This window comes from Streptopelia decaocto (genome assembly GCF_964273445.1).
Source record: "Streptopelia decaocto genome assembly, chromosome: 5".
NCBI classification, from domain to species: Eukaryota; Metazoa; Chordata; class Aves; order Columbiformes; family Columbidae; genus Streptopelia; species Streptopelia decaocto.
In genome coordinates, this window is record NC_138659.1 from 4,828,542 (window position 1) to 4,855,808 (window position 27,267).

General features: G+C 45.1%; 1 protein-coding gene across 2 annotated transcripts; it reads right to left on the bottom strand.

Annotated features, from left to right (window-relative positions):
• Positions 1-174: 174 nt before the first annotated feature.
• Positions 175-22,743, bottom strand: KDM4A (lysine demethylase 4A). Of its 2 annotated transcripts, none has more exons than XM_082053527.1 (22): positions 22,691-22,743; positions 22,142-22,294; positions 21,755-21,930; positions 20,559-20,673; positions 19,895-20,088; positions 18,397-18,446; positions 17,812-17,915; positions 16,656-16,793; positions 15,440-15,690; positions 14,496-14,686; positions 12,886-13,241; positions 11,427-11,547; positions 10,671-10,849; positions 8,228-8,432; positions 7,876-7,952; positions 7,087-7,142; positions 6,046-6,154; positions 5,002-5,190; positions 4,193-4,363; positions 3,595-3,714; positions 2,877-2,969; positions 175-1,845 (listed from the first exon to the last, which is right to left on the bottom strand). In XM_082053527.1, the coding sequence occupies exons 2-22, from the start codon at positions 22,277-22,279 to the stop codon at positions 1,705-1,707; spliced, it is 3,174 nt and encodes a 1,057-aa protein (XP_081909653.1). In that variant the 5' UTR covers positions 22,280-22,294; positions 22,691-22,743; the 3' UTR covers positions 175-1,704. The 2 variants fall into 2 exon arrangements, with proteins under 2 accessions (XP_081909653.1, XP_081909652.1); XM_082053526.1 differs by having other exon boundaries at positions 22,614-22,743.
• Between the last annotated feature and the right edge of the window lie 4,524 nt (positions 22,744-27,267).

The window sequence follows — 27,267 nt, forward strand, 5'->3', positions numbered from 1 at the left end:
TATGCAAAACTGTGGTTGTGCAAATTTTTGCTATGTTTATCATCCTCCTGACCCTATAAAAATGTAGGGTAAGATTTTCTTTACAAAAGTTGTAGTTTATTTCTTTTCTGATCAAGAGTTGTATTACTACACAATACTACATTTTATTGCTAATCACAAATCGATGCACCGGGGTTTCAGAAGAGTTTGGTTTATAGCGTTCCTATGTAACAAAAGGAAAGAAGTTACAAATCCAGACTTGCAGACACATTGCCAAGTCCCTATAGAAGCAGGGATGCATTAGGTCTGTTTCACTAGAAAATTATCCTCTTGAACTGTTTCTGGAGAACATGTAACCATAATTTTCTCCAGCAGGAAAGTCACCCCATCATTCCATGCAAAAAGAAGGTGGACAATCTGTTCTGTAACCTAAAATTCCCTTTCCTACAGAATGAGAAAGGAACATGTATTTACATGGCTCCTACCGTGGTGTGTTAATGCTTAAATTACTAGGAGCAAGTCGGCACATCTTTCGGGTAAACCCACTACCCAGCTTAACTCAGCTTCCTATTGCTGGGGTAGCAAGTTCTTTCCAACACAACTGAGATGTGCCCTCCTAAAAAATGCTGCGGTGACCTCTGCCAGACAGCAACACAGCAGCGCTCCTGCTTCAGAAGAGCATTGCACAGCCTTTCAGTAATACATACAGTTCAGTGCATGCTTTATCTGTCCCAAACCCAATTTTAGCTGTTGCAAGCAAAAGCCTCCAGCCATACGACAGACAGTGCTGGCACAGAAGAGGTACTGCACTGCTTCAGATACTGCTGCCCTGTCATCCCCAATACTGTAATGCTGATTTCAAGAAGGGAGAGTTAGGACTGTCCCTTTGGTCATTATTGCCTTAGAGGGAGTGGGAAGAAACTCAACAGAAGCTCTTTGGGAGCCAAATGACTACTGGGAGCTGAACGCCTATTCTTGTTAGAAGGCTGCACTGCACAGGGCTCCAGACAGATTTCATTGATTCTGAGGCACATACAATTAAACTTATGATTAAGTCAAAACAAGTATCAGAACAAAAATATTAAATGGAGGGTTAAATAATTTTCCCTATAGCATTCAATTTCACATTTCACCTGTTCACATAAGCACCTCCTGTCTGCTTGGATCTGAACAGCCTACAGCAAAACCTTCAGAAAGGAGGTGCTGAGAAACAAGAGACTGAAGCTGCTTGCAACAAAAATATGGATATAAATATAAAAAGAGGTTCAATTTCAAGCACCAGTAATACTGCCTGCTCGAGCCCAGGTGTGGTCACCAGGGAGACTCTCAAAATCAGAAACATTATTCAATTAAAACAATACACTGTACTATTCTGCAGCTGCCAAGATTCCTGGCTACAACTCCCATAAGAGTTTGCCACCTGTCAAAATTGTCTCTAAGAAAACAAGACTGCTCGATGAGATGAAAGCAACACCCCCAAGCTGGCTTATTCAGTAAGGACCCAACTTCAGACCAGGAGTCTGCAGGCATCAGCTTCAGCAAATGGGATCTGTTTCACTATCCAACAGCTGCCTTTCAGCTACTGCAGAGCATCAGCTTTTTAGCTTCCTTAAAAAAACAAAACAAAAAACCCTGGTTTCGAAGCATCCAAATATGGCCTGTTGCACTGGAGCGTTTAAATCCTTGGGGGCGGTGGGCATCTTCTTCCTCTGCCACAGGCAGCGCTTACTCCATGATGGCCCTGTACAATGCAGGTTCAATGTAATCTTCCCGGTAGCGTGAATTGATCACTCTTTGTCTCTTCCTCTCTTGTCTGACCTCCTTCTCTGCAAAGATCTCCGTGAAGCGCATATCTGAAGCTATGGACTAAGAGAAAAGGCAGAATTAGTCACTAGGACGCTGATCGAATCCCTGCCTCCACATCCGCCTACTGCATGTAAGCAAGAACCAAGTCAGAACTCTGGGAACATTCAGCCTTCTTCAAAAACTGACCAAACACAAGAAGAAAAATGTTTAAGAAACTGGATTTACAAGGCTCGGGATAAGTTTAAGTGAACTGTAATCAGAGATCTAAAGAATCACAGGTTTCAAATTTGAGTAGCTAATTTAAGTTCACAGTCACTTTCTTAAAGGAATAAACACACTCATCCGTTCCAGCTTCCAATCAGCCTAGGACATTTTGTGCCTTATGGAGCAGGCATACGGAAACACCTGGTCACAGTATTCGGCTATGATACATTCTTTCTTAAACCTCAACCATCCTGCGTGCCTGCCAACAGGTTCTGCACTAGGGTGTGCATGATCATGCTGCAAAGCGAGATACACCAGCATGCTGTCCATAGGTACGGTTTTCATAGCGGGAAGCATAGAGCAATGGAACCAGGACTCAAAGGGGCTGTGGGATCTCCACCCTCTCACAGATAATCAAAACTTGACTGGAGAGAGCCCTGAGCAACCCTGACTTTGAAGTTATCCTGCTTCGAACAGGTGACCAGATCAGAAACCTGCAGAGGTGCTTTCCCACCTGAATTATCTTACAGTTCTAAAAAAATGGCCAGTTCTTTTGATGTCAGCCTACTAAGAGCTTTTCAGAACAAAAAGTGAAGAAACCTGGCCATTCTTTGCCATGGGAATAAACAATGAAACCCGAGAATACAGGCATGAAAGGGTATTATTAACATGCTGTCCCAAACAGCGACTCTGCTATAAACTCCCATATCTGCAGAAGGAGAGTTAAAGTCTCTCCAGAGCGGCACAGAACTTTGCTCTTGTAGCCTGATCAACTACCAAACTTCACAACAATTGAGGAGAGCATCAGATTGTAATCTTTTGCTGTTCAAGGACAAATTAGGTTAGAATGAGCTTCCCTAGTGTATGTTTACATCCCTTTTACTTACCAGCCTTGACTTCACTCTCTTAGGAAGCTCCTCATCAAGAGTATACACATCGTCCCTTTTCACCATCAGCTGTGATCCATCTTCAAATTCCACCTAGAAGAAAGAAGTAAGTTGTTCTGCCAGAAGTCTCAGAAGTTGGAATCCTCCCACAGCTACCCAGAACTTGCCCTCTCCTCCCCCCAGAGGTTTCCAATGAAATAATCATCTAGCACTTGAATTTCGTAAGATATGTATGCAGGTATGCACACTGCAAGAGCTTTTAACCAAAAAACCTCACCAATCCCATAACAGTAAAAGCAGGCCAGCAAATTTTGGGCTATCCTTGTAACACTTGACAAGGCAGAAGCCAGTCACTTTAATATGGCCTGAACAGTCATCCTTTTGGAAGTGTGCAAAGCATGATGCACTCTCACTAAATAAAAAGCAGCAAAACCACACTTATTTTAAGTAAACTACAGGAACAGAATCTGCTGAAGATTTGCAGACCAGCAATTTTTCAGAGGCTGACACTTTTAAGTAGGTAGCCAGATATAAGTAGAGCTGTAATCAATCACTTTGCTCCTAACTCCAGCAACTGTTAGCAGCACCTGGTACTGCTGACACCACCAAGTAGCTTCCCCTGAAGTGTTTGACTCCTCTACAGCTCTGCTGGCTTTGAGAGAATGTTAACATGATCAGCTTGTTATGAATGACAGATTTTCAGACAACAGTTCCGTACCTGGTACATTTGGATGGCATGTGATGCAACAAACTTGGCTCCGTAAACTTGTCCATCTGTCCATCTCACCTGCACAACTTCCCCTTCAGCTGGGGGACCTAACTGAAGACAGTCTCGACTCTACAGCATAAAGGAGGAAGGTAGGAGAGACAAGGAGACAGGTAAGCAGCTTCCTTATGTGAAGATTCAGCAAACAACAGGGGAATTCATCCATCACACTGCCCACCACCCCAACAATTACTCCATTTTAGAGAACCAGGCTGAGAGACATCCATCTATGTCATCTGTATTTAAATCCTAATAGTAAGCCCAACTTCAAAGCACTCGATGGAGGAACAGTATGCAAGTACCCCTTCAGACCTACCACTGCTAAATGGCCAAAGACGAGCTGCACTCTCTGTTACACCTGTTCCTCTGTGCCCTCAGCTAAGTCAGTCTCATGTGACACCCTCAGGCCATCTTGCAGCACACCTGAGCCACAACATGACCAAGAGTTGGAACAATTACTAAATCCCCTGCTGTGTCTGCTCTGCAGCAGCAAGAATAGACTCACATCATGTGCCCTCTATGGGAACCAGATTCCTACTGCAAAACCTACCACAATGTCCTCTGGATACAGGTTATCACTGAAGGAACCATCATCGAAGTTGACCTCGTAGAAAGTCTCCTTTGCAAGGCTGACCACTTCACATTGATAGAAGCGACCATTCTTGTGCTTGCTGATGACTATCTGTCCAGGTGACAGATCCTGGAGTGCAGCCTTAGCTCGCTGAGGGGAGAAAAAATAACCACTTTGTATACGACAACTCAAAGATTGTGTTGAGGACCATAGCTCCAGCGCTGGCAAACAAGGAAGCAAAATGAGGTAACTATACTCAAGACACCATCAGCAGCATTTTTAGAAAAGTTCTGCCTTGGTATTTCAAATGCTTAAAGCCTAATCTGTCAGATGCAGCTGTTGTTAACCTACTTAGTAAATGAAGCACTCATTCTTCAGTGCAATGCAAGGCCTTTACAGTAAATATTGTTTAATAGACTGTTGTGGTTTTGATGGCTAAAAGGGATACATGGGATCTTTATAAACTAATAGATCACTTAAAAATGAAATTCTATCACCACTCATACAGCCTGCTGGAGTCCCAGCACTAACTCCTGCATATTAAGTATCACAGCATAAAACCTACTATTACTCCTCATTACAACAGCCACAGGAGGGATTCATGCTCTCAGTCCTTCTGGGCTGCAAATCAAAGGACCTGACTAAGATTGTTCAGAGCAGCAGCAAGGCTGAGATCAGAATGCGAGACCAACACCATTAGATTATACTGAACATTCTGAAAGAGCCCAAATTTTCAGTCCCTCCGAGATACTGCAGGTTCAAATCCTGGGAGTCACACACCTACTCACCTCTGCCTGAGATGGAGTCTTATGCCTGAAGCAGGTAATGAAGACAACAAACGGCCAGTCGTCAGGCTGCATCATGACTCCTGCTGCTTGGGCACAGCTGACATGGAAGGACGTGGGACACCGTCCATGTGAGCACTGTACACAGCAACCTGCAATTCTCTTTCTTCTTTTCTTGCAGAAGATGCATTTCTGTGAGCAGGAAAACAGAGGTTACTGGTTGTCACTAGCTTTTACTCCACACAAAGGGCTATCTGGTCTAAGTGTCTGATATCTGTGCCATTTGCTCTCTGAGAGCGCTGCTACTTTCTGATTAAAAAGAAGCAGACGACTGCCAGGTCTAGTTTAGGACAACGTGATTATTAATAAATTTAAAGTAACTCCATAGCTTAAAAACATACATTAAGTATCTACCAGCTCAACATGCACAAAGCATGCCACTCGAGGATACTACCAACATGACATCTTGGATTAAATCAGTCTACAAGGCTCCAAAGTCAACAACCGCAGAAGTAACAGTTAAAATTCTACCACTACTACCATTGACTGAATTGCACTTAGGTCAGGCCTGATGGGCTGTTGTAGGAAAAGAATGTGATCTGTAATACATTAGCATTTGTAAAGCAGCACTGAGCTGTGAGAGAGTTAAGCACAGTTGCTTTCTTGCTGAAGACATTCACTCATTATACAAATGCCTTGCACATTCTGAAGTGCTCAACAGCAGTCAATAAAGCAAGTAAAATACTAGGGATTAGAACAAACAAAACAAATACCACCATTACGTCACTCTATAAATGTCATTTGCTACATACAGAAAGATGTGCCCCCTTTGCTCCCTCCTTATCTGAATAAGCATACACTAGAACACAGAAAATTTCAAAAAATGGCAAAAGGAACAATTGCCATTTCCCATATAAACAACAGAACAGATTAAATTCTTCAGTCTGAAGAGGAGATGACTTGGGGTTGTAGGGATAACCAAAGTCTCCCAGATTCTGAACAGACTGGAGAGACGCTTTGAAGCCTCACCAGTGAAGCACACCTTACCAGTCTGAAACGTTGCAGGGGGATTTTGCCAACATCTACAGGACTCCGCTCTGCAATGTTCACAAATTTTGCCTCCAGTACAGCTACAGCACACATCACATGAACCCACCTATCAGGACAGAAGAGGGGAAAAATACATTAATATGCATTAGGCTGAGAGAGGACACTTCGGAGTTTAAGTTAATACAGTTCTGTTGAAGTTTGACATGTAAATCATGATAAATAGCCTCTGAGAACTAGCAGTGTAATCTTCTTTCCTACTGCTAGTAACAGGGTACATGTGGGGCAAAACCAAGACTTCTTCATACTCCCAATCTACTACTACGGGGTTTAACAGGAGAGTAATTTAGTGTGGCTTGTGCTGGTGGGACACCTGCATTATAAAAGCCCACCTGATAGTTTTATTCCTTCACAAACCTGTCCCGTAGCAACAGTTCAGTTGCTACTGAATTACTTTTGACCAAGAGACTGAAGCTCCATATGACATCCCTGGAATTTCTGGAGGCCAAGTTTCAGTCTCACTCCTATTTTGCTTCAAATAATTTCAGATGACACACCACACCAGAGGACAGAGGACAGGCAGCTGTATGCAGTGTACTCGCTGCAGAGGTACACTGAATTTCAATATGTTGTTCTACCTAAAGCTATGGTTGTCTTTTGTCTCCATCACCACCACATATTACATGAAGAAATCAAAATCCTCTGTGAGGAGGTTCTGAGAGATGTTATCTCATCAGGAATCTTCTTTTTATGTGGTACATTATATGTCTGCACACTACACCTCTGCACTATAAAATGCAAAGCAATTAACAGCTGCTGTCAACCGAATGAGAGTGAGGCAACACCTGAAGATATGATGATCACTGCATGTGAACACAATGAATACACTTTACCATAACCCTCCCTCAGTAACACAAAGGTGTGAAAGGTGTTTTCGCTCACTCCGTTAACACCAAATGTAGACATTGGCTTTACTGGATTACCCGCAGCTATTTAGGAATTGAGCTTCTCCCTTAGGACCAAAAAAGCTGGAACACTCACTTGTCATCATTGGCTCTCTGCAGTGCTCCTCCTCGTAATGAACACAAACAGCAGTCCTGGCACAAGGAAGAAAGTGTTAGCTAAAGAGTGAAATCCAGAGCAGTACAGTTGCCTCAGAACTTCTTCCTCAAAATTCACATCCAGAGGAAGAAAACAGTTCCCCTGTCAGAAAATAGCTAACTATCTTCTATGGATCAGCCCTTTAGCTCTCAAAAGTTGCTGCTCTTAGGGCAAATAGAGGCTCCAAGTCTGTTGAAGACAAGTAGATCTACCACTGAACACTTGTTCAACTCATTTGTTATGGGTTCCATTTTCAACCACAATACCCTACGTTCTTTGAGGATGTGTAAAAGGATCTAGAACACACACAAGCAAATACAATTCAAAAGGCTGACCCATTCTGCTGATTGAGAGCCTATACAGCTTTTTAATGGAATCCCATTCTTCTTGCCTTCTTCACATGTGCACACCCCCTAGTTACTAACAGAAGCTACTTTCTGTTTTAGAAATAGTAGCTACCATAAACTAAGATGGATAATTGAGTTATTCCCACATCTATGCAGAACGTTATCTGTATGACTCGAGTCAGCTTTGCGCTAATTAAAAGGATTATACCACTATGGCTTAAAAATCACCAAAATACAACAGACTGGCTCCTAAACTTTCTCTAAATTGCCTTCTTTTCACAGGAGGGAATAAACCAAAAATACAACACTGCGGAAATTAACTTTGTAGCAAGTTCCCAGATGTAGCAGACCCCATCTGTGAGAATCTTATGAGAAACTTTACCTCCTCCAAGGCATTTTCGGTACACCTGGAGCACATCCAGTCTTCAGTGGCCTTGTCAGGGGATACACCGTAACAACCTACAAGAGACACAGCTCTTACTTAAGCTTACTTAAACCCAGACCCACTCCCTTAGGGCCCAGAAGTAAAGTGTGATTAAAATCAATGAGCCTAAGGATGATTTCAAGTTATCCATGCAGCCACCTCCATATTTCAAAGGCCAGCACCCTTATCATTCAGATAAGGGCTGAACTTGGTCTACTTGTACATTAAACAGATTGGCAAAGGCTTGTTCTGATGTACAGATTTAGTGGAGAGAACACTAAAGTTTGGGGTTAAATCCAGATGCACTCACTTGCATGAACGCAGACATGGCAGTTCTTGCAGGTGATGAGTACGCTGGTTCCATCTTCCTCTAAGTAAGGGGTTGAAAGATTGAGGTCAGTGCTGCAGCCCGTTGCAGTAAAGCACATTTCAGGAATCAGGGGTTTGGTTCGGATCTTCCCATCCACAGCAGCTGGAGCTCCTCCAGAGTTCTGACTGTTGCCTCCACACTCTGCCTGTAAGGCATGCACAGGAAATTTATATTTTACAAGTAAAACTGTCTCACATCATCTTTACTCACCCATCATGCCATACATAAATCCAGTTTAAAGAATGAAGCTGCTGAAAGACTAGAGTGAGTAGGTTAGGTGAAAATACAGTTAGTTTATAAAATCCTCAGCTACTGCAGCTTCAGAATGAGATTTGTTTTCTACTCAAACAGCTAAACCCAAGGTCTGAACTGCATCTCTCTAATAAGCAACACGATACACATCAAACTGCGTCTCTTCTGACAGAAGAGATGGAATCACCAAGCCCATCTCAGGCTCCACGGGCAACACCTCAGTTGCATCCCCGTACCCCCTAATACAGAGGATCATAACACTGCTATCCAACACTGTATATTTATCTTACCTCCATATGGGAGGATTACGATCACACAAATAGATACCTACTGCAATCCCCTTTATTTTTCCTAGTGTAGCTCTGAACAAGTCTAATGGGCTTTGAAACTAATCTGTTCCTGGAAAATAAGCAGACTAAAAACACAGTTTCCCAGTTAAAGCTCACAAGACTTTCAGACTAATCTTTTACAATTTATTCATCTAAACCAATGTAAAACCAAACAGCAATTACACGTCAAGTTTACAGAGATAATGCTTCTATCCAAGCTAACTTCTTAAGTGATAAACATAAATTAATCTTTCTCTAGAAAGAAATGTTTCACACCATGTTTTGTACCTCACAGGCCACCACAAAAGTAGCTTCCCTATCATTTTAAAATACTATTAGCAGAAACTGCAGTAGCAGAATGAAGCTGCACTGTCCCTCCTGTAGTGCATCAAAAGGTAGGGGAAAAAGAAGTCCAGGTAAAAATCACAGTTGAAAGGGAACTGATATGTTTTCAACAAGTCTTGTTTATTCAGAATCTTTAAAACTTACTGATCTTCACTGAACATTGCACATCAAGCAAAAGACTAAATGACTGAGGGAGACTTAAAACGAAGGTGAAGAAAATGTATTTTTTCTAAGCAGTTAGATACTTTTCTTCTTCACAAAGTGAATATTTGTCTGGCATTTTGTGCCAATTTTTTTATTTGAATGAGTAGCTGAAGTGAGTTCCCAGACTTGCTATAGATTTTCTGAAGTTGGAACAAAGACCCTAACCACAGCTTAAATACTGGAACACTTTCTGCTTCATTGCCTGGTGTAGACAGACATTTGAAAACCTGAAGCTAGAGCTTTCTGCTTAATGACATTTTGAACTCAAGAAAGAAGCTAACAGAACTTAAACTGTCCTGAAATGTTTCACTTTAGACATTGTCAGCATCAGTGAAACCCATGTACTATGCAGCCTCTATGTAGAATTTCCAGTCCTAACAAGAACCCACTCTCAGAAACAGCGAGATCAAACAGAAACTACAGTCTATGGTTTGCATGGAAATTAGGAACTACATGCACTATAAACCCTCAACAAAAATGTAAGGTCTTTATTTCCAAAACTGTGCTGAACATGTTTCTGGTGCCACCATAATAATACAGTGTTCTCAAATGAATCAAATACACTTAGAGTTTGTCCTTTCCAGTACACTATGTTGTAGATGGAACATGCAATCAGATGAGTCAAGCTATTTTAAAATTACTTAGCTCAGGAACAGCAAAAAATTCAGTGTGTCACTCCTGCCTAAGCATTTAGTCAATATGGCAACAGGGTTCTGCAACCCATTCCAAGCTATGCATTGCTATAGCTGCATGTTGTTAAAGCACATTTTCACGAGCCATAGCTACCGTTAATACGGATACGCTTCAAGAAAAGACAGGTTTCTTTCTATGCCATCCACAAACACCGCCCTAAATCCTTTTAAGTAAGAGGTTTTCTTCCTTGCCAGCTCCCCAAAGATCATGTGCTATGAGCAGACTGAAAGTGTTTTAAAGAAGCGTAAAAGGTGCCAGTCTAGAGAAGAGAAATGGGATTTTACAGTTGGCTCCAGCAACATTCAAGCTCCATTCTGTGTTTCAAGCAAAAGCCGCAGAACACAAAAGCTTCTGTTGAACAGCTGAGTGAGCCCCGGGGAGCGCCCAGGCAGCCTGTCACAAGTGTAGTGATGTTTAACTTTTGTGCTCTCCTGGAACAACTCCTTGGGAAGACCCCAACACTGATACTGGCAATACACTAAATGCCATTTTTAAAACTATGCACTGCAGTAGCAACCTATTCAGTAATCTCTACAATAACATTATATTGGTCTACATACCTGATACGTCTGGAAGAGCATACAAACAGCACAGTAAGGGGACTGCTGAGCCATGGTCCGATTGTATTCTTTTTCAGCCTCAAAATTCGGTGGCCGATTCTGCCACAGCTGGCTAAGTGGCTTGGCCCACGCTTCTGTCTCCTCGGCCTCTTCTTCAGGAGTCAGCTGCTCTGATGCCTCTGCAATAAGAGATCATTAACTCAGTGAGTATATGGCCTTTTATAGACACCCTTCTTGCAAATGAAACTAAATAAGGCAAGAAGTTTTGAATGGACATGAAAGAAAGACTTCCAGAAATGGACAGAAGGCTGACAGGAGCCAGTAACTTGGCCTCTTTGTTAAGAGGCTTCTACTCATCAAACAACCATGCAAACACAAGATAGGCTCATTGGGTGAGAACAGCACCAGCTCCAAATAACATCAAGGCAAAGGATGCCAGCCAAAGAGTGTTTTTAAGTCATGAATATTTACATCAATTATCTGAATGCTCTAAGGCAGACACAATTATGCAACTGTCTCTGGTACTGGTTTAATTTTCCTTTCAGAGTTGTGACTTTCAAGAGAATGGAAGAGGAAAGAAAGAAAATATCAACCGAGAGAAGAGTTTAATGATGCAAGCACATGCACACACACAAAAAAATAGATAAGCACCTGCTGACTCCTGCTTATCACCAGTTACACAACGGAATACCCTACACTGTCCACAGAAGCTGAGACCCTCTCCACAGCCTCCCAAAGAGCACGAGGCTCCCTTACCATCATCGCTGACGCAATCTTTAACCAACAGTGGGTGATGGCGCGGGAGCTTGCTCAGCGGCTGGCGACGGCCCTTGGACTTCTTACTCTCCTTCATTGATCTTAAGTACTCCTTTGCTGCCTGGACAAGGAGAAGCAATTCAGCAGTCAATCAGCATGTGTCCTTCTGACATTATTTTTAAACGAATTTATTTTGAGCTTAAAGAAACCTCCACAAAATGCACATGTGCTTCCATGATTTTATTTCTAACAAACTAGCTCCAGCTCTAAACTAGCGAAGTTTTTGAGAGAACTGCTTCAAGCACTTTCGTTAGGGAAAACCAGATACTAGGTCTGTTGAGCCATTAGAATAGAGATGTTTCACAGGCTCCAGTGTAGCTCTCCACGCAAGTCTGCTTGTATAAGAATTGTGTAAAAGGCAGAAACGAAGTTGAATGGTTCAGCTTAGAAGAGACACAATGAAAAGTCTCACATATTCTGGAGAAATCCTCAGTTTGCATGTCAACTTAAAAATTCCAAATTTAAAAATAAAAAATAATGCAGAAGTCATTGGCATCTTGAACTAACAGTTGCTATCTGACGGAAAATTTGTTTTGAAATACACCATACTGGGGAAGACTATACACCCATTCAAAATTTCACCTTTTCCCTGTATGGAGTATACAATGGAGACATCAGTACCAGCTACAGAATTTCTTTAGTTTAGAATAGCCATGAGAACTCTTTCCCAGTTTCAGCTTAATTATCAACAGATTCACCCGTCTGCAGTTCTGTTTCTACAATTCCTGAATTTTGAGGACATAATCATTATCGGCCTCCCACTCTCTATAACGCAGATTAAAAAGGGAAACAAAACAATTTGAAAAGAAATCACTAGGTAAGATTGAAACTATTACATCCTTCTCTTGGGTTGTCTAGTAAAACATTCGTTGGCAGCTCTTAAACACTTAGATTTACATTGTCCCAGCCAGTAATTTTCCTTCCATCATTTCTTTTTTCAAATAGGACATACAGATGTACACATGTATGTAATTTTCTATTTAAAAAAAAACCTCAAGCATATTAACGTGCTTGTAATAAAGGCTGGATTGAACCAGACTAATTTCAGGTACAAACAGGTGCCTATTACCATTAAAGGACCCGAATCAGTCTGTAACACTGCCATGTCAAAACCACCGAGCTACTCTTTCCCTTAAAGCCCTTAAATAATTTAGAGAAGTTTTCAGAACAAGGGATCTCCTAGTTTTCTAGAAGAGGTAAAAGCATATAACTTTCATCTTAGTTCTTGTTTCTTTAGCAAAACCCATATGTATTAAAAAACACATCAACAACTAAGCAACCTGCTATGCAAACACCAGTGGAATGGCAACGTAATCTGAACCGACAGGAGGTTTTGTCACAGTCAATCTGTGAGTGCATAATACAGCCCTTAGGCTTTCAGCGCTCCTGCCATTCATACCTCTGCCAGCTCTTGCTCATTCACGCTGGCGGTGGCACTGGCTTTCTTTCCTGACGTCTGTTCGTTGTCAGATCCGCTGGCATCCCCCTTAGCATAGCTATGGACCGTGAGCACCCTCACCGGCCCGGGAGGAGTTCGTTTTGCCAATGGATCAGGCGATTCAGAGTCAGAAGAACCAGAATATGCAGGTGAGCTGGGCTGGACGCTGGAAGTTGTGCTCTGCTTTGAAGTCGTTGAAACTGAAGTGGAATTTGAAGCGTGCGAAATGGAGAGATCCAATGCAGCTGCTTCTTGCTCTTCTTCCTCCTCAAGCTTCACTGTTTTCAGTTCTTCAAATCTGTTGGAGTCCACACGATCTAGAAGAAAAGGTATACTGACTTCTTCTAAAATCTGGGCAGCAGAGAAAACATTTGTGCAACCATCTGCACAAATCCAAACAGGAAAGCAAAGTACTATACACACAAAAAGTGACATTGAGTAGATAATTATTTCAAACACCTATAAAATCATACTTGGCTTAGACAGAATAAAGCCCCCGCTCATTGCTTCTTCCAGTACAAGAATTAGGGAATATCAAACCAAACTAGCAGTGAGTGAGTTAAAAACAAAACACATGAAGATGATCCTTTATACAGCCTAGCTAAACTGCCCAACTCCTGACCACATGGTGCTGTCGGCAAGAGGTTACGAGGGTTCATGGGAGACTTCATAGAAGAAAAATAAAAACCCACAAACCAATAGAAGATTATTAAATACAAGCTGCAAAAGGCTGAAAACCAGAATACTAGAGAGAGACATTACAGATATTTGCCTTGTTCTTATATTGTTCCATAGGCCTCCTGCTCCTCCTGTAAGAGCAAGGATAACTGACCCATTATAAGTCACATGAATTTTCCTCCAGCCTACGGATTACAAAATTACAAACAAAACAGCCACACAACCAGTAAGTGTGCGTATGTTTTACAACGCCATTTCTATAAACAGGTCACATCACACAACAGGGATACACAGGACCTGAGACTACTGAGGCGTCTCAACACATTTCTGTATGCAGGCAAACAAAGAGAGCAAAAATCAAAGGGAGAAACACCAATTTCTTAAGCAAGACTCATGCAATACTTCCTGTTCCTTTTAATTTAGCTGAAAGGCAACATCCCTGTGACCCACCTGGTCAGTCACTGAAGCAGCTATTATGCAGGACGGCTGCCTACACCTTTGCTCTCCCTCAACATTTTTTATGTAATTCTCACTGGGGAGTTATTCACAGACATGGCAACAAAAGCTAACCATTCAAGCTGCAGTTATTTACTGAAGCCAGTGGCAGAAGCATCAGAAAAAATTAACGAAATGGCACAACAAAAAAATTGTGCTAGATGCACATTCTGCTCTGGAAAAAAATTCAAATGGCAGTAACTCAAGCCGCATGACAGTAAATTTCTAAAGTGTTTGCCATGGCTCTGACAAACTAAGGTCTGGTTTTTTGGACATGACAATGTCTTAGTAACTAGCATCATAAGAGACAGTGCTCCAGATTCAGCTCTAGCAGCTTCTCTCCCTGAAGAACAATATCCTGGCTCCCTGTACCAGAATAAAGCTTGACACACGGTTACCTGGAAGCTTGAGTCCTTGTTCGCTTTGCTGCACAACTTCACTCTTAGGTCTCTCACGAGGCTCTGCCATATCTGCTTCATGCTGCGCAGAGCTCAGCTCCTCTTTGGGGAAGGCCTCGCTCTCACTCACCTCCTGAGGCACCTCCAGGCACACCCTGTGCCTTTTTGTTCCTATGCGATGCTTGGGGATGCTGCAGAAGACAAATCCATATGTCAGATTACCAAACACAAAAGCTTGTTGAATTTGTGCCCAGATGCACAAAATACGGCCTGGTTTGGATAAGTGTTTTATGAGACAGCATCTAGCAAGCCAAATAGTTTCCAAATCATTCTGAAGTGTTTTCTTTGCCCGTACAGAAGTAGAGTCAGAAATCCTTACGGATGACTCCTCAGCATCTGTTATCATGTATTAGGCTGCTATGTTCTAGCTGCACATTCTTTGCATTAAACAAAAATAAAACCAAACAGAAATCAAACCAACAACAAAAAAACCACCACAAAAGACAGCTTTAGGAATAGTAGGTGACACTGGCTGAAAAAGATTTCACTGAAAAATGTCCACCTTCATCAACCAGGAACTGCAAACTGATGTTGCAGCTTGCAGTATTGATAGTACCAGAATTCGCTAGCAAGCATTGTCCCACAATGCCAATACACCTCCTTGTTCTTCTGGCCTCCCAGTGTACAGCGCACACTTCCAATCCAGGCTTTGGACATCTGCCCTAAGATGAAGAACTGCCTTCCAAGCTGGTGCCTTTCCTGCCTATCACAGAGCATCAACGTCAACACAAACAGTAAAAACAAGAGTAAACCCAATTCCCAAGAAAACAGACCGCTGCTAACTCTGACTGCTGTTGTTCTATCAGAATGGCAAACATTCAGTTGCAGCTGGGTCCCATTTCTAATAATCCAACAGAAAAGCAGAGGCCTATAAAAAGCACTACCTTTTTGTTTCATCCTCGCTCGTCTCCTCTTTACACGTCTCTCCCGTTTCCATTTCCTCAGCACACTGTTTCCCGTTCTTTACTTTCTGCATGAGATCCCCTTTCAGGAACTCTGCCGCCTCCGGCGTTGGAAGAGCATGGTCAATGACAGTCACATCCTTCCCAGCTTTCCAAAGCTTGTACCGATCTGGCTGGTACTTCCTCACAAACACATCCATGGAGATCTTCACCATGTCCTTCCGACACGAGCACTGAAGTCACAAAAAATATCCAAGTAAGGGCACGCATTCAACAGTTCTACCCTGCATTCCTACATCACTTTGCTTTCAGGCCCTTAACTGATGAAAAAATTCCCACAGCTACACATAATTGAGCTTCAGAACTCTCAAGACTCTTTCCCAGGAAATCAAAAGGGCATATATTAAGTTACTAAAAACTCATCAGAAAAGCCAGCAAAAATGACAAAACAGAAAAACAGATGTTATCAAAATAACTAAAAGAAAGCTCAACAGCCTATTTAGAGAGTTGCTGGTAGAAGCTGACAGTTTTTAAATGAGCTCATACACAAACAGCCAGCAAAACCAGAGACTACAATAAGAAGTTGGAGCCACACAAACTCTGGGCCGACCCAGAGCAGCAGAGGTTCCTCTTGGGTGCGCATGGTTACAACTAGTGCTTCAAAGCATTCACTTCTGAAAACATAACCCACGTTTGTAAGGCACCTCTACAGCGATAGAAAACTATGTAGCTTAGAGGTTCAGCCAAGATACTTATTTTGATAATTGACTTAAGTTACCCAAGTCATACTTCCAAGCTAAATGGTCAATAAATAATTATTAAAATATCAGACAATATACTGACAAGTCCTGGCTACCAAGCACACCCTTTCATCTCTGGAAAGAGAACCAGTCCCTTGCTTTTCTTTGAAGTCTTACCTGATCTAAAAGCTAAAAAACTAAAAAGCTAAAAAGCTAAAAAAGCTAAAAAACATGTTACGTGCTATCCATAGTTGAAACAAGGACATGAAGCAGAAGCCTGACTGGACGTTGTTACTCCATCAGAAAACAAACATCACATCTTAAATGGAAAAAGCAGAGTTCACTCCCTTAGAACAAATATTGGGGGCTTAATGAGCAGCAGAGCATTTGGCACTGCATTCAGGTTATTTGTACGCAACAGGATGGCAATAGATCCCTTACCAGTACAGATCCCTTACCAGTACAGACTGCTTCCCATACTCGATCCACCGAAGAGTAGCGAAGTTGGTAGATTCAGCACAGTTAAAACCATGATTAAAGCCAGCATGATAGCTATAAGGAAAGGTTATCATGAACTCTCCAGCCTCCTGTGTCACCTAGAAGACAATCAAGATGCCACATATTATGCACAGCTTGGTGGGTCTGAATAAAAGGAGCTCTCGTACCCCTCACGCAACGTATCTGAAACCCCTACCCACAGATGGTGGTTGAAGTTACTCGCTGCAGCACATAGACTTGGTACTTATCTTCACTACTCTCCTACTTATGTTAAGTATCTGTTTAATGGAAAGTAACACCCAACAGTTTTTACTAAAACAGAAGTGGTCAGAAGAGCACAAAAGTGGTTATTACTCTGTATGAGGCTATCTGAAGGTAAAAGATAAATACCTGTACCAGCTAAAGGTTTGGCTGAAGAGTTATCTAAGGCCAAGTGAAACTTTTACCCAGACACAACTTGGAAATTTACTACTCTTTTCTTTTGCTGTCTATATTCAAGTACAGCTCTCAAACAGCCTTCCAACTGCTGCTCTTCAACATTTTCCCCACTGTCTAACAAAGGTTCATGACAACAAAACCCTTCAGATGCCCATGCAGATGTGACTCTACTTCTGAATAAGGACTCAAAGACTTCAATGTGTGTGTGGGGAGGGCAGGTGGCAGGTAACCAGAGGAGAAAGCAAAAAAGTCTATAAAGTTATTAATGTAATGAAAAATAGAAAAGGGAACCACCCATATTTTCTATTGAGGAAGCAGACCACAAAACCAAAATTAGCAGGGGACAAGTCTGAAACGAACAAAAAAGAACAATCTCTCTTCACTGAATACAGAACTAAGCACTGAAGTTAAACACAGAATGCTGTGTATTGTTAAAAAAAAATAAATCACAGAAGACACAGCCTTTTTTTTAAGTAGTCCTTGACAGATTTTTCTGTCTCAAACTCTTTCAGACCTCAACGGCCAGATAAATGGAGGTACAGAGGGAAAGGATTGCCTTATACCCTCCCTGGTCCTGTTTTCCTCTCCAAGCATCTGCTATTGGCTGCTGTTAAAGACGAGACATGGCTGCATGAACCTCCTGACTGAGCTAGTACAGCTGTGATTACTTTTCCAAACCTTATCAAATGGGATGCCATATTTCTTCAAAATTGATGGAGAGATGAGGGTCATCTTGTGACGGAGAAATGCTTCACAGCTTTGGGCACTTCCTGGAAAGAAACCTGTTTAACATAAAGGTAAGGAGAGATGTTACTGTTCTGGTGTGAATTAAACTAATTTTTCAGTAATTTTAATGAGAAGTTACTGTTTAAACAGTATTTTTCCCTGGGCCTAAGAGTGTGGACAATCTTATCAGAAATTTGAAAGAACATTAGAAAGACTGCACATAGAGAGATCTTGCCTTGGCTATACCCTTCCAGTCGCAATAATCAATAGTTAAGGATTTTCTCGTTAAAGGTTAGACAGACCACAACTACATTATTTGTAATGTGACATTTCTCTTGTGTGTATACTATAAACAAACACTCAGAAGTAATATAATCTATATTCTCAAAGGCTAATTATCAGTTCAGTTGTGCCAGCCTGTGCTCTCATAAATGTTACAAGCATGTTGTACTCTGAAAGACCTGAAACCCACTGCAGCTGTGCAGCTGTCCATCCCACCTTCTGCAGAGGCAGGACATGAAAGAATTGCCCAATTACCTTTTGCGAGTCTCTCCAGACGTTTCCCATGCTCTGGAGGGATAGAGTACCTGCAGTGACAAGAACAAATCTGTTAAGGTGAAGTGACACAACGAAAATCTCAAAGATTGACTAGAAATCAAGAACAGGCATGAATTACTTAAAAAAAAAATAAATCCTCCATTCTACATTGTCTCTTTCAAAGTACAATGATATAAAGCTAAAAATCTTTATCAAGGACTATTGCCGCTCTATCCCAAGAAAAATGAAGAGCCAAAAGCTGTCTATCTCCTCCACTGACTTTTGCATAAGCAGTCAAGAAACTAAAAGATCTGATGTATTTAATTAGCAGACCTGCGCAGCAAAACATGTATTGCGAGAAGAAGGGGAAAAGCACTTCCCGTCCCGTCTCAGTTCACAGCTGTGCAATCACCAGTATGCTCGGTGCAAGGAGGAACACAGAGCAAGAGAGAAAATGGAATCATCTCTTGCAGCTGCTCAGACCAACAGGGGACTAAGCCACATCCTTAAAACACACACAGCTTTGCGGTGCACTCCTCAGGGCTACGTATCTCTCCGGACACACCTTTTCACGAGCAGCACAAAACTCCAAGTTGGTTTGACTACAGTAAATAAACCCACCTACTTAGCTTGCTTTCACTCTGGAACACAGTGCTATATTGTTGATGGAGTTTCTTGTTAAATAAATTAGACTAAGGTATCACCAAACTTAACTTCTTCCATATACTACTGTAAAAGAAACAATGGGCAAAAGGTTTATCTGACTGAACTAATCTGTTTTCTGTTCCCATGCTATTGTCACTGCATAGGGTTGTTCATTGGTCACATGGTGCTAGCTATTATTTTTTACTGCAAAGTTATACTAAAAGGCAGCCAAAAAGACTAGTTTCCAACAAAACTGCCATGGAAACAATTGTTGAAGTTGCTTAAGAAATTTATTTGTGAACAGAAGGGAATGATTCACTCTTAAAATGCAACCCATGCTACAGAAAAATTTGGGAGTCTCCCCTAAAAACAATCAGGAAAGCTCAGACAGTGGACAAACCGTTTGGCAAGATCCACTAGCCTGCTTTTAGATCTGTAATGAACACTCGCATTTCAAAATCTGTTAAATCACCTGTTCCTCTAGAGCCTGCATGGCAACAGGCACGTTACCCCTGTATGGCCCATTGGACACCCACAGGAAACCGTACGCAATTTTTCCAAGTTCTGGCCCTATTGTAGTAGAGAGCGTCCACCCTAAATTGTAATTCTGGAGAACTCTCTATATGAGAACATCAAATGGACTTTCTAGAAGGTAACTAAACAAATGCTACTGAGGACACGTGCTGCTTTGCAGTTCTTCACAAGTTTCTAGTGTTCTTGTCATCAGATACGACTGCAGTGCGAGATCAGAGGGATGGGAATTGTTTTAGTCAAGTCTTGTAACTTCACAACTTTGACTCCAGTATTTTCTGGTATTGTTCTACCTCTAGAAGCTTCCCTAAAAAAATCTTACCATGACTTGGGTTCCCCAAAATGCAAGTAATTAATACTGTAGAGATCCATGTCCTCAGTATGCCAAGCAAAGGAAGTTTTCCACATGCCAAAATATAAGTAAGGAGTATTCACTCCTTCAATGGTTATGCCGCTTTCATTCTCCACAATATCCAGGATCGTATTCAATCTGCCAATATTCCACGCATCTACATGCTGCAAAACAGAAGCCTCATGTCAAACAAGCATTATGAAGAACCAAACCACATCCTAACACACAGTGGCTACAAAGCTGTCCCACAAAAATACATGCACTAGTGGACACCAAAGCAGTGTTTGCCGATCAACATTTGAGCTCTTATAAGCCTTTCAGGACGGAACATCGTAAAAGCAACACTTACGCAACAGCAGTTTTTGCTTTCTTGCACTAAACTGTATTAGGCTGAAGGGCTAGCACAGGTCCCTTAGAACATTACCTCTATTAGCCTTCTTCAGCTATTTGGGTTAAATGGAGAATACACTGTAAACATATAGTTTATCGTGTTCCTGCCTACTCCAGAAGCTGGAAGACTGCTAAGACTATCATTAACTCTTTCTGCAAGCTCAGAGTCAAATGCCACATTAGTGTTTATGGAATGCAATATACAGAGATAACTGTTACTTGAAAACGAAGACGGTTTTCTAACCTTGTCATAAAGCGTGCCATTAACATCAGCACCGTAGATAGGGGCATTGAACGTAAGGTTCTTCCAGTATTTTCGTTCAAGGTCTTCAAAGTCCGTGTAGCGTGGTGTGCAGTACCTGAAAAAACAACAAGGATACTGAAGACTTTGCAGTTTGATACTTGATGAGTCTAAACCGATGTTTTTTTACCACGGAAAGAATCAAAAGCTATGATAAAAATACCTAATGCGTGTTATTAGCCAGACCCGACTCCAAGAACAGCAACGAGAGCAGCCACAGCTCTGTTCCTGTGGGACTTAGGAACAAAGGATAAGGAAATAAATGACTTTCCTCATTTCTCAGTTTACTTTCATTTTTGCTTTGTGCACGGCTCTTTGATCAGAACAATTTCACTTTCTAGTTGTTGCTTCTTAGCAAGGAAGGATGCAGTCAAAACCAGAAACAATACCAAAGAAAACAACTTGAAAAAAACCAAAACCAAACTAAAGTTTTCTGCTGCGGTAAAAGTGACCAACATTTCCAGACTCACCTGCTAGTAAACTGGTCAAACACACTCAGTTTACCAACAAAATATCCGCTTTCGATGTCCATCCCCTGCTAACTACACACTGGCCTCTTCGTGAAGCACTGAGGGGTCAAATTTACACTCTAAGACCTATTTAATATGTGTGTATATATATATTCCAGACAATTACACATACAGCATTAAAGGATAATTTTCAGTAAATTATTCTATTTGAGAAACAGGACCCTACAATAGCTGATGCATTCTGCTCTCGCAAGAAAACACAAGCTTTAGTGGGCAGAGTGCAGCTGGCAATTCCAATGCCACTTCTGAACCGTGATTTCTAAGGCTGTTTGGCTTAAACTCATTTAAAAGCGAGCTTTTCACTGTGTCCTTTTTCATATAAAGAATATTCCTTTCTCTACTAACCTACTCAGTAAATATTTCGCTGGTCTAACTGCTAGGGACAGAGAGGAGTCCGCAGCACAAATAAAGAGTTGTGCTGCCACTAGACATCTTCTTGCCAAGCGACATAAGCGACGAAGGTCCCCATCCACCCTGCCAGCTTCCCACGGACACCTGGTCTACCCAGGGCGTCCCGTTCACACCCCAACCAGCACCAGCCCGTGGGGAGGACCCGACCCGGGGAGGACCCGACCCGGGGAGGACCCCCGCACAGAGACACGTTCGTACTTGTCGCTGTTGGCGATCCTGCGGAACTCGCGGACCGTCATGGCCTTCTTCTGGATGTTGTACTGCGTGAAGAGCCCGGACTGCCCCGTCACCACCTGCTGGATGGGCGCTGGGATGACGAGATCGTCGATGTCATCGTAGCACCGCCGGGGCTTCCACTCCTTCGGGGGAATTATCTGCACGGAGCAAAACGCCGCCGTTACGGCCGCGGACCCCGGCCCGGCCGCCGCCGGGGGGAGCGCCCAACTTGGACAAGTCGAGCCGAACGGCCCCGGCCGCGGCTCGCCCGCCCCATCCCGCGCCGCGGCGGGGTAAACAAAGGGCGGAGGCGGCCCCGGGCCCAGCCCGGTGCGCGGCCTCCGCCCGGGAGCGGGGGTGGGGTCGCACCTTGGCCAGCCCGGCGCGGTGGGCGCCCTGCGCCTCCACGTAGGCGATGTACCGGCTGAAGTCCCGGAACTGCTCCATGCTGGGGCGGAAGGTCATGATCCGCGCGCTGGGGTTGAGGCTCTCCAGCTCCGAGGCCATGTTGCCGGGCCGGCCCTGCACGGACGGGGGGGCGGGTTTAGGGGGGGCCCGGGGGGCGGGTCACCCCGCTTACCCCTCCCCCACGCCGCTCCGGACGGGCCCCGTCGCGCGCGCACGCCCCGCCCTCTCCTGCCTGCCGGCCAATCTCCGCGGGGTCCGCACCAGCCCTGCCTCCTCATTGGCGGAGGGCGCCTGCCCGTCAGGACGACGACTGTCTTTTCCTCCTCACGGTGGAGAACGCCACCGATTCACGCCCCTCCCCCCCGCCCCCCTTCCCCGGCCGAGGCGACACCGTTCCGACGGAGGGGTCCGAGTCCCCGCCCGGCGTGCTCACGTCAGCAGCGCGTCCCTCTTCTTCGCCGCCTCCGCCCTCCCCCCGGTCCAACGCCCGGCCGCGGTGTCCCTCCGCACCACGCGCCCAATGAGTCCGGCAGGCCACCGACGCCACCGCGGCCGTTCCCCACCGCCCGAGCCCCGCCCTGCCGCCCCGGCCCGCCCCCTTCCCCTCCACCGCCCGCCTCGCCTCCGCCGCCGCAGCCAATCGTTGCCCTCTCCCTCTTCACAGCCAATAGGAATTCGACGACCTGCCGGGGCGGGCCAGCGAATCAGGAAGCCGGGAGCGGGACGGTTGCTAGGCGGACGGGCCGAGGGCCGGCAGCTGTCGCTAGGGGGCGGTTGCTAGGGAGGCCAGGCCTGCTCGAGGCGCTCGGAAGGCCGGACCGGACCGGGCCGGGCCGGGGCCCCCCGCGGCAGTCGCGGCGGGCGGGCCCACCCGTGTCCCGCCCACATCCCGCCTCCGGGTCCCCAGGGAACACCCGGCGGGCGTGGGGGCAGAGCCCAGGCCCGAGGACAGCGCGACTGCCCGGCCTCGCAGTGTGGCCCAGGGCAGGCCCGGGCTCAGTCGCCCGTGCGGGGCTCCCGGTCCTGCCCTCAGCGGGGAGGCCGGGGCGGGCCGGCCGAGCGGGGACAGGAACCGTCCGCGCCCGCGCAGCAGCCGTTTGCTGTCAGATGCCCGAGGCTGCAGCGTGTGGCCCCACAGCGGAGGCCCGGAGCCCGCCCCGAGCGGCCCCCAGAGGCAGCTGGGTCGGCGCCCCGTGCCCGTCGCGCTGCCCGCGGGCACCGCAGCCCGGGCGGCCGGTCGTGCAGGCGTCTCGGTGCCGTTAATCCCGGGTAAACCAGAGCTGTATTGAGCTCATGGGTTTTGGGCACTGAATGGTGACACACAATAGGCGTGTGCCAATTTAACGTGTATACCAAGCTAATTATACTCCTACAAGTTCTGTGTTTGAGCAAAGCACAAGTAGAATTTGATAATGCGCGAACTGGCAGCAGAACCTGGAGCTGGACCAGCCCATGCAAGGGGGTTTTGCCAGCACAGACGGGTCAGCTGGAAACGTGAAGTGTCCCTGTGGCCAGTGTGTGCCATCAGGAATCCACCGCCGTTGTGCTGAGGATTGGGAGCTGCCGGCAGAGCTTTAGCAGCAAACTCTTTAAAGGGTGGACAAGGTTGAGCGCTTGACAGAGCCTGTCTAGGGATACCAACCCTCCGTGGCTGGGGCTGCCTGCAATTTTCACAGATTGTGTTGTGCTAAATGCTTTTAAAATGTGGAAGTGCCAATAGGCAACCTTGAAAGTAAGCGCAACCCACCCGAAAGCTCGGAACCAGCCTCAGAGACCATACTTGGTCCTTCATGCCTAAATAAAACCTTATATAGTTCTCCTGACATGAATTTCCCTTGGTGTTAGGCTACGGACATGCGGCAGCCCTGAAAAAATCTTATCAGAACAGCATTCCCACACAGATTTTTCTGTGGTTTGCTGCCACTCTAACTCGCTCAGACTCCAAATTGCCAGGCACATGAGCCAGAACCCCAAAGTGGATTAAAAATCACAGCAAGCATAACACTGAGCCTCCTGCAGATGGAGGTACCAACACAGGCAACTGTCAGGTAACTGTTTTGAAAGGAACTCAGCATTTCTGGCCTTTCTGGTGGCCTGGCAGCCGTGCCTGCTATTCATTAGTCAAGATAGACCCAGTTTCTAATATCAGGAGACATGAGCCAGTCTTTTTATGATGACGAGTGTAGAATGTTGCCATGAGCAGAAACGTAGGCAGGAAAGCTTGATGACATATAATTGTTACTGTGGACTAGAGATTACTTATTAAAACTGGCAAAAGGGCAACAATGAGCTTTTAATTGGAGGGCTTGGAATTGTTTTTGCTCTCAGAAATGAACCAGGTCAGAACAGGCAAAAGAGAAAAAAAAGTCACTGTTTTAACTGTGATACTTTACAGATGAAAATGGCAATGTTGCTGAGAACAAGAAATGCCAGGACTGTGTGGTAAGGAGCTGCCAAGCTACTGCACAGAGTAAGCTCAGACTTGTTCAGTGGTGCAGCAGTTTCTTTTCCTTATTTAACAATTATTTTGCCCTTGAAAAACAAAATTTAAAGTCACAGAATCTCAAAGGGAAAGTGCTCAGGCAGGATGCTATTTGGAGTAGATAATCTTTAAATGTGCCTTGCAATCCAACCTGTTCTATGACCCTATCATTTAACATCACTAGGAGACAAGCCAGTAGACAGGGCCTACGCAGCTCTCTTGCTACAGGTATCATTGGAATTAATTAAAAAAACCCCTCACAAAACAGCAGAAGAGCACCTTAGTGCCCAGGAACTCACCTTTTACTCGCTGCTGTACCACCTGCCAAACCTTGTCCTTCACAAAGCTGCTTATCTGAGGCTGCTTTAGGGCTACCTGGTACAATTAAGGCATGGAAAATTTTCACTAGATAAAAAAAACAAGAAGCCAGCAGTAACTAAGCTCCATTGCTCAGTGTGAATATGGTGGATCCCTCAGAGACATGCTAAAGAGGCCAAACGTTGCCTTAAGTCACCATCTTAGGACCATTCACTCCAGCTCTGGAGCACCGTGTGATGCTGCAAATCCAGGCTAATACCAGAGGGAGGGACAAGTCTCAAACTGATAGCAAAGATGAGGCAAAAAAGATGCCAAATGGGATAAACCCTTTCTGGGCAGGGAAAGCCGAGCAGAGCAGCCCAGGCACGGCAGTGCTGGGCTCTGGCTCTGGGGGCGGGCTGGGCTGGCAGCCCTGTCTGTCCACTGCACGTAGTTACGCCGGTTTTTATTGTTCCACTTCTATTTTGTGAGATATGCAGATAAAAATGGAAATACATCTTAAAGGAATAAACACTTGTAAACTGATATGACTCCATCCCCTTAAGGGTGAGCTGGCTTTAGTGTTGGCTTTGTGTGAAGAGAATGGGGTGTGGGACTTCCCCAGAGGCAGTGGTTGCCTTTGCTGCTCTCTGAGCTCTCCGTCTTCTGGGGGGGCCTGTCCCCTTGCCAAGGCGGCATGTCTTCACACTTGGGGGTCCTCTGGCCCTCTCGGTGTGCTGAGCCTTTCTTTGTGAGACCAGTACAAGGCTTTGGCCACGTGGTTTCAAAGAAGTACCTGCACAGCATCTACCCAGCAATAGCCTTGCTGCAGAAACCCAGCCTCAGTCATGTTATTCCCAGTGGGATCCATACCAAGATGCCTGTTCTCTCTTTCTCCTTCCTCCTGTTTCTACTCAGCCCACAGGTAAACTCACTGACCACCTGAAAAGGTCACTCTGTGCCTTACACGTGGCAAAGAGGAGCCCACAGAGGTGGTCATTTGGGATTGTTTGTTCCCTCATGTTTTTCTTGCTTTGGTTGTAAAGGGTTTGGGCTAAGAACATGACATCAAATGGGGAGGGAAGCCCCAGGTCTTCTCAGAGAAGGAGAAAGAAGGTACGTGCACGTGTACTTGTGCATATGTACAAGTGTTCTGGCAACTGCTGCTTTTGGTGGGAGCAAGTCTCTGCACTTGGTGCCACACACGGACTAAAGGTTCACGCTGTGCACGTGGCAGTGCCTGGTGAGTGCTTGGTGAGTGGCACATCCATGTGGCAAATCCATTTCCACCAGCTGTAGCTTATCAGCACAGCCAAAGCACTTGCTGCAGTGCAGAAAAGTGCTCACTGAGGCTTCCTAAAACGCTATGGTTAGCATGGTCCTGCCTCCCCAAACACACCCATGTATGAGCAGGGGCATGCTTGGCTGTGTAGCTTTGCCATCCTGGGCTCTGGCAGCAATGAAAAGCGAAGTGTCCCAATGCCTGTGACGCTGGCATGTGCACGCACACAAACACACCTGCACAGTGTCTCACAAGGACAGGAGCTTGCTTTGCCCTGCATCCTCGAGTGGGGCTGCCCAACAGCAGAGCCAAGGAAAGGCTCCACCAGCTTCAGGTCACCCCAGGGGCACAGCACTGGGATAGGAACCAGCTGGACGAGCTGGAAACACCATTTTGCATCTGACATCTGCTCAGGCGCCAGTTCGGCCTGGCAGGAAACACTACATGTGGCTGAGCTCCAGCAAAGTCCGTGAGGAGTCAGTAAGAAGGTGCCCAGAGTCACATCAGGGTAAAGCTCATCAGACTCTGCCATACGCTCCCACCCATCGTGCACACATGCTGGCCAGGGCAGATTTGGCTTCCTCAGGAAGGATGGAGAGGCCGTGGGGCCCTGGCCCATGTTGTCCTGCCCCTTGCACACCTGTGCTGCTCTCTGCAGGAGCCAGCCCTGACCCATGGGGTTGCAGTTCACACATAGGGAGGGCTGGGGCTGGCCTGCCCATGCACAGCGGGCACAGCCACATGCCTTGGTGGGGGTTTCACACCTGAGCATACTCTGGTGCAGCTCTGCAGTTAAGGTCAGATGATGGTTTTACTGCTGGGCAGTAACTTTGCGTACAGAACTGCGCTCAGTGCTGCAGAACAGCATTACTGCAGAATCCGCAGAGGCTGCAAAGTCTCAGCCTCATCCAGGACTGATATTGCCACCAAACCCACTGCTACCGACCCCTCCATTTCCCGCAAGCCCACAAGCGAAGTCCAGCCTGGTCCTGCAGCCAGCATGCTGGCAGGAAAGGGGGTGCAGGT

Bases quoted from the DNA above. Each gene is read 5' to 3' on its own strand.
- KDM4A (XM_082053527.1), bottom strand. From the start codon at position 22,279: ATGGCCTCGGAGCTGGAGAGCCTCAACCCCAGCGCGCGGATCATGACC. The intron at 20,089-20,558 runs GTTAGAAAACCG...TCTGTTTTGCAG, and splicing joins ATGGCACGCTTTATGACAAG to CATGTAGATGCGTGGAATAT. The intron at 11,548-12,885 runs GTATGAATGGCA...CTCCTTGTCCAG, and splicing joins ATGAGCAAGAGCTGGCAGAG to GCAGCAAAGGAGTACTTAAG.